This window comes from Nothobranchius furzeri, chromosome 16, assembly GCF_043380555.1.
Source record: "Nothobranchius furzeri strain GRZ-AD chromosome 16, NfurGRZ-RIMD1, whole genome shotgun sequence".
NCBI classification, from domain to species: Eukaryota; Metazoa; Chordata; class Actinopteri; order Cyprinodontiformes; family Nothobranchiidae; genus Nothobranchius; species Nothobranchius furzeri.
Window position 1 is genome coordinate 32075735 of NC_091756.1, and position 8029 is coordinate 32083763.

Below are 8029 nucleotides of genomic sequence, written 5' to 3' on the forward strand. Positions count from 1 at the left end.
TTTAACAACAGCTATTATTTTGAGCCAAAACTCACAGCAATACATGTTATGATTAATATATATTTCCCAATATGAGTTAGGTGTCTGCTGTATTTTATTATTGTTACTGTGTTTATATTTAGTGGTTTTTATTGTCTATGTTGCACCCGTTGAGTTGTACATAACTACTGGACCTGTAGAGTTTGCTAGTGGTTGTTGAGGCGTCTGCTGTACTATAACAATGGTTTGAGTGAAGGTGGAAAACAATGTGATCATGTTTGTGTCTGCCAGTTTTCCAGAGGAGTGTGTTTGTGTGTGAGGGGGGTCAAACTGGGTGGGAAGGGGTGAGATTGCACGTACACCTTGACTACTTGAGAAAGCTCGTTTTTACTTATCTAAATTTGGCGTAATGACTTCAAACCAATAAACGCAGTGCACCAAACATCCTGGCTTAGTAATAATCAGTGAACAGCAGTTTCTTCTTTGTGATACTAAATATTTTTCCCCTTTTTTAATGCTGGTTACATATTGGCTCACTTTTGACTTTGTAAGGAAATTATTTTAGCAAAACTAATTACAGCCTTGCATGACTGTACAGCTTAATTTAAACTACAGAATGATCTCATTGTCTTGTTATTTTATGCTTTAGTGTGGAACTTTTAACATTATTAAGCTTTGCTTTGCGGATCCTACTGTGTAGATGTTTAAGATTGAAACGTTTTACTGTAAGAAGCAGTCGGGAAGCACTTAGCCCAGTCCCTCGAATCTCATCTCTAATCTACATGTGCCTCAACTGAGTGAATAGAAACATCCATGAAACCTGTGCAGCTATAGAAACACACTGTATAGTATTCAACTCACGCCTTGTATATATGAACATGCCACATGGACGACTCCTGTGTTTGTTTTACACTTGTACCTTGCTCAGTTGCTCTACATGAAATATATATAAATGAATATTTTTTATTTCCTTTTGAATGTATAACGTCAAATAAATGAAGTGTTTTAAATTGTGTCATTTATTCCAAGAGAGCCTTGTAAAATCATGGTGTCTATTAGAAAAAAAAATACTTAAGTGTTTGGGTTAAATTTGTGTATAACTTTAAAGTTAACTGTATTTGGTTCAAAGTATTAATGTTACATTGACAATATAAGCTTATTTATGTAAATTCAGACTGAACACTACATTTTTATTGGATATGTTTTGATTGTTGGCATCATGAAAGCCATAAAAACATGTTTGTATTTGAGGCAGTAATGTTGTAAAACAAAAATAGGGTAAATATGTTATAGTATAACTTTTAAACTAAATACTATTTTTTTTGTTCAATACATGCTTCAATTAGTCTTGCAAGCCTTCCAATATAGGCGTAATCAATTAATCTAATATACAAGTTTCACTTTTTGAATAGAATTACTGAAATAAATCAAACTAGTCATGATATTCTAATTGTATGACCAGCACCTGTATATTATATCAATTCATTACTCAGACTAATATAATTCAAAAGTTTAGGATTATTATAACTGACAACTAATGAAAGTCCCAAATTCAGTATCTCAGAATATCAAGATCAATGAAAAATGGATTTTTAGATATGTTGGCCAACTGAAAAGTATGAGCATGGACAGCGCTCAGAATTTAGTCAGGGCTCCTTTAGCCTGGATTACTGCAGCAATGTGGCGTGGCATGGAGTCCCATCAGTCTGTGGCACTGCTCCAGTGTTATGAGAGTGGCCTTCAGCTCTTCTGAATGGCTGGGTCTGGTGTATTGCATCTCCCTCGTCATAATATCCCATAGATTCTCAATGCGGTTAAGGTCAGGCCAGTTTACTGGCCAATAAAGAACAGGGGTCCTTTAACCATGTACTGGTAGCTGCACTAGAATAAAAGCAATACAATAGATCACACAGTAGGTCATTAAAAAAACGAGTGTTATACAAGTTTAACTTTTTCAATGGAATTACTGAAATAAATCAACTGTCATGTTGTAATTGTATGACCAGCACCTGTAGTCCTCCGGTCCAAGAGGCATTCTGATCAAATCCCTGAACAAGTGGAATTATTTTGGCCACCTGCATTTGTTAACTTATTCTTTAAGGCATTTCCCAGCTAATGACCACAGGGAAAGATTGTGGTGTAGCTGGATCAGTAAATCCTTTGGCTCAGGAATGGTTTGGGATCCCACAAGAGTCACTGGAGAGAGTCGCTGGGTCTTTCATTTAACCTATAGGAGCTAAAGTCATGGTGGTTGATGGCTGATGAACAGAAAATGGGCAGAACACATCAGATTTAGTCCACAAGAGGGAGCCATCAGCCTAGCTTCTTGACTCAGGTGGACAGTCCGTAAACAGCTGTTTCTGTAGTATGAGGCAGTCTTTTATACAGCTAATGATGAATTTGTTGTCCACTTCAGAAGGGAAATAAAAACATGGGGTCAAATCATTGTGCCACTTTTTCTCCATAAAGTTCTTGCTTGTTACTGGGGATCACAATGTCTCCAAACTGCCAGGCTGAATGATTTACCAATCGAATGACATTAAATTAAACTGAACCTAGTCAAACGAGGAGATGCAGAAAGGGGTGGTCCCAGTGACCACACTGGGTGCAGACAGATGTGGTTAAGAGCTTATGTCTGAGGTGGGTCATGATGATGAACAACGGACCAGGATGCTGATAGGTTTAGGGCTGTGTGATGAAACACTGTAGATGATGAAATTAAAACATCTATTGCTTCATGTTATACCTTCTTTATTTCATGGTGTCATCAAAACACATTTTTCATGGTAATACTGTTTCAACAATAGTCACCACCATGGCACAATGTGGATTCAGGTACAGAGCAGGCAAGAGATAAGTTACACATGTCAATGTAAATCTGTGTGTCTCCGAACGGAAGGACCAAAACAAACACAATGCTTGTTCCTGTGTTTGAATTTATGATGATGATAAAACAAGAGAGGGGAGGGGCTGGGGAAAGGTCTCCTGCAGGCATCCAGCATCCAACACCTTTAACATAAAACTACATCTGTGATTTGGGAGGACAGCGTTTCGATAGAGTTTGACCAGAACTTTGACGACCAATGTTAGCCTCACTTCAGCTAAGTCTTCCACATGAAAATGCACCAGAATATGTTGAAAATGCTGCATGTATTATTATCAGAATGGAAAAGACTTTTATATGGATCTGAGACTTTTGTCATAATTACGCAACCCCACAAGAGATGTTGAATAGGTTGGAGGCATGTCCAGTCCAGCAAGGTCTTCAGGGCAGGTGGTGAGTTCACTTGGACACCTGGTGGGACGGTATTCTCCTGAGCCCAGTCAAGAGCTTGATGGCCGCTGGTAAAACACTAGTAAAGTGTCTATCAATACTAATCTTTCTTAAACCATTAGCATTCAGATAATTCAGCTGCACAGAATGTTAAAGGGGAACTGGGTAGTTTTGGCTTGCTTTTAGCACCCCCTAGTGTCCGCTTGTAGAACCAAAAGCCAAATCTATCTCCTTGCTGTGTGTTTGTCTTTTTAACATCTTAATCTAACAGCTGAAATGTCTCCCCATCCTTCATTAGTGTCTACAGGAGTGGTTCATCACTAGATGATACAAATCACCTGTGCTCACGATCTAAAACATGCAGGAAATGTGCTGGAAGCAGACTGCAGCGCCAGGTATGTCAGCAAAGGAGCAGCCAGTCTGAAATTGCATGTGGAATATTCTGGCCACGGGGCGATAGGGGCTGGTTGGCCTTTCATTAACCCTGTAAAGGGTCATTTTACCACATACTGACTCAAGAAGATGAATCAATATGAAAAAGATGCAAAGTATGGCTCTAGACTTTGGTACCATCCAGCCAAGGCTGTGAGGGAAATAAATGGTAAAATGACCAAATGTTTATTTGCCCTCTTCAGTTTGATCCTCCTCCTGCTGGCCCTGGCAGCTGACCTTTGCTGCTGAGTAGGATGGCGGTGAAGAGGCCTGAGGATCCAGCGAGTCTGGGGCTGACGGGTAGTCCTGTGTCTGGTCTACGTGGGCCTCCGCCCTGAGGTCCTGACCTTTACAGCAGAGTGTTTTGGGTACAGGAGAGGAGGAACAGGTAACTTCACTGATGGCAGATTGGCTTTAGGAGGTGCTTCACCTTTATCACGGCCACAGTGCATTGTGGGGTGGATAGGTGCTGCCACTTTCTCTCTTTTCTGAGGGAGACACATTTACAGAGAAGCGTTTATGACTCGGCATATGTTTATAGTTTTATGTGAAAACATTTGTAAATTATTCTCGTACTTGATTTAATGCAGTTCTGCTGATATTTCTGTATTTTCTTGACACTTTTCTGCTTTGTGTTCATGATCTTAAAGCAGGTTTTCCTCCACTTTCACAAAAGAATCTCACTCTTGGTCTTCACACGATGTATTATATACACTTTATTTCATTAAATAAACTCAAGCAGCCAAACATGACATTATACACATGTATGCACATATAAACATGACCTTTTAAAGCATTTTCTCATTATTTACATTTGTTATATTAACAGCATTTACAGACCAGCTACAGGATTGTCTGTTTTTTTGTTAACTCAGATGTTTAAATAATTTAAAAATAAGTTAATGATTTTTATCATTTTAAAGAAGAACTCAATGCAACAATCAATGGTTTTAGTAAGTTGGAAAAAAAAAAGATCCTTCACTTCCTGTTTGTCTTATAAGGTGCATATGTTTTAGTGAAGATGCACCGAGACCCGTCTTGTGGTGAAATCATGCCAACAACAATAATTTTATATGTTAGAGTCTGAAATTTAGCTATCTTGAGCAGTTAGAGGACTTGTTGGACACTGGGTGTCCAGGCGTTGTGAGGATGGCGGTCTCTTTGGAGGTTTGACGGACGGCGAGATGTCAGCAAATACCACGGATCTTCCATCAGGACAAAGTAGGACACTGGAATCGGCCTCACACTTGGTGGTTCTGCTCGGCCACAAGGCCTCAGCCGACCTCAGGCTGAGACCTCCAGGGGGGAGTATCTCTGTGTTTACTACCGACGCTTGGCTCATCTTGATCAACATGTCCAATGACTGCTTACGGCTCTCCAGCGATGCCCTCAACATCTTCCGCTCCCTCTCTTCGTCCTCCTCCTCGTTTTTGTCCTCCATGTCCTCGTCCTCTTCGGTCTCAATTGCAATAGTTTTGGGGTTGCTGTCCTCTCTTGTGCTTTGCTTACCAATTGAGTCAGTTGAGTCCCTTCTAACTGACAGATCGAGGGGTCCGTCAGCCTGAATAGATGTCCGCTCCAACGCCTGGTGAATATGAGAGAGCTCACTGCGGATTTTGTTCAGGTGCTCCCACAAGTGTCTCTGGACAGGAAGGTCCTCCTTCTCCAGGTGGGAGATTTTGCGTTCAGCCTCCTGGTACTCTTGCAGAGCCTTGGAGAGATCACTGAGGAGAGCAGCCACCGACTCAGAAACTTCTTCTTCAATTATGCTGGTAGCGTTCGGGTCCTGAGTGTTGCTAGCAGACAGGGAGGATGTCTCGTTGTTGGGACTGGTGAGAGAATGGTACCACAGCTCACTCGGTCGGGTCTGAAGCTGAGCAGCCTGTAAACTACAACAGACGATGTGTTAAAGACAGAACAACACACTGTTTAGTCTAGATATAATGTTTACACCCATCACACATCAACACAAAATAAGATCTCTACCTGTTTTGATGGAGGCGTTTGTCAGTCGATCCGTTCTGGTTATTTTTCAGGAGGTCAAATGTGAGGCCCACGGCCGACTTCTTCTCCACTGGTGCCTCGTGACTCCTCAGAACAGCTCGTGTCCTCTTTAGACCACAGCTGGCTTGGCCTTCTTTGGCCGTGGATTGAGTTTTTTCTGCCAATCTGTAGTTCTGGTCGAGGGAGTCCCTCTGAGGGGACGCCCAGCCACCGGGGGATGCAGTGTTTCCTGGTCGCAGGGCTGGCACCTTCCACAGGCTGACTTTAGGTTGAAAGCCAGACAGAGGAACTGCCTCTAAACTGTTTGTCTTGGGAGATTTCCTGGCATCACTCTGACTCGAAGCCGGCCCAAACGTGTGCTCACACAAGAAGGGATAGTAGAGGTGCGAGGGGATGAGAGCTCTGTCCGAGTGTGTGCTGGAGACTGGATGCATCAGCTGGGCAGCCGACGCCAGGAAGGGAAGCTGAGCAAACTGTGCGTGGGTCTGAGCGGTGACACCGGAGGCTGCTGTGGGAATGGCGGAGTTCATGTAAGAAAACAAGCTCGGACTGATGGGATAACCCACCCCCAGTACCGATAGGTTGAGTCCGGTGGGATCCTGGTAGTCCAGCAGGTTAGGGGGGGGAGGGTAACAGGGTATTGAACCGCTCACTCGAGGCTGAGCACCTTCTGCTTTGGCCTTCGTGTGGCTGGATGCCAGTAGTCTCCAGCGCTCGGACAGAAGCCCAGGACCTGTCACACATGTCTTGGGTAGCTTATAGTGTCTCAATTGGGCTTCTACCTCCACAGAGCGTGCTTGTAGCAGCTGATCTTCAAGAGAGAGCATGTCGGCCATCAGGAGCTCTGACTCGGCCTGGTCGCTTTTCTTAGCATCTGCTCTGCTGCTGCTGGAGCTTTCTTTGGTCAGCCCTGTGATTTCTGCTTGCTCCTTTGGTTCTCTCTCTTCCCCAGCTTCAGCTCCTTGCATTTCCCCAACCTCGCCGTTCTCCAGAGACCTGCGCTGCCCCTGCTTTTCCTCAGAGCGCATCGCCTGCTCCAGCTCATCTGCCCCGGCAGAGTGCAGGCCGTGCGCCTGTTGAAAGGGTCGCAGCTGTTCCGGGTGCAGGATGTTACCCTTCTTGTACGGCCAGTCGGACTCTATGAGCAGGGACAGGGAGTTCTTGCAGAGGCTGTACTTCATGTGGTTGTACAGGTGGGACTTCTCCATGCAGGTGAAGGGGCACTGGAAGCACTTGTAGTTGTAGGGTTTGCCCCATGGTCGGGGGATGTAGTGAGGCTTCTTGGGCTTCCGTTCCTTGTGTTTGCTGGCTGATGTAACTTTGCAAACATCATCCTTGGACATGACTAAGGCTTCACTCTGGAGGACTATACTATTGTGACGATTGCTCAAGCTAATCTTGTAAAGTTACTGTTAGGTTTATTTCATTTGATGCATAACATTTGCATCCTCTTGATGGATTTCCAGCTGCGCCTGTGAAACAAAGGAACATTGAAGTAAAGATTTGAAGTCTTTACGTACATTTTAGCTCTTGCATCTCTGTTTAACATCTAGGAGATAAAGTTGTGAGTGTCTGCTTGAGTCGAGCGCTGCCACTGACCTAACTGCAGGGAGGCCTGGGCCGCCCTGCATGCCTGTACCTGCCACTACTCATTAGTTCCAATGCAGCACCAGACGATTTCAGGGCCCCGGGCAGGGGGGGGGGGGGGTGCAGGGGGGGGGCAGGCTGTCACAGGGGACCCAGCACCTGTGCAGCACTGAGTTTAGGGTATGGATCCTTGGAGGGCAGCTACAGGCACAGTGCACCCATCCTGTGGAATATGGATAAGGGAGACGTTGGGGGTTTGAGGCCTGATTCCTAATGAGAGCCTGGCATTGTGCCTATAGGGCGTCATTAGTGCCAGGACTGGGATCTGGGTCAGGACACGGTGCATAAGTTCAAGCGCAGCCTCTTGTTCGACTACTTCTTCATTTAGATTTGGGTCGTCGCAGATAAGAGCTGAAGAGGATGACGGCTGATGTTCAGAACGCAGATAAAAGATTCATTTAGAGGGATTACATCATTTGGCTGGGCAATCAATCAATCAGTAAACAAATACAAATACAAATAAATGTGTGTTTGTCTAATTGTCTTTTAAAATAAGAGTAATTTCACAATTTTCTTACTTTTTTTCTTTAAAATATATTTTTCGCCACAACAATCTCTTTTAATTTTAGTTTATTTTTCTAACATCTTGCATGCTTCATTTAGAATTCTTTGGCTAACACTTTCAGTTTTTCTCTCATCTTATTTTTATCCTCTCCGGCTCTTTTGTTGATTATATAAAAGTACTTTAGTTCA

The 8029-nt window shown here is 43.6% G+C and overlaps 1 protein-coding gene across 1 annotated transcript; it reads right to left on the minus strand.

Annotated features, from left to right (window-relative positions):
• Positions 1–4775: 4775 nt before the first annotated feature.
• On the minus strand, positions 4776–7111 carry prr35 (proline rich 35). Its single transcript, XM_015963421.3, has 2 exons — positions 5672–7111; positions 4776–5574 (listed from the first exon to the last, which is right to left on the minus strand). Exons 1-2 carry the CDS (start codon positions 7030–7032, stop codon positions 4776–4778), a joined length of 2160 nt encoding a protein of 719 aa, XP_015818907.1. The 5' UTR covers positions 7033–7111.
• Positions 7112–8029: the final 918 nt, after the last annotated feature.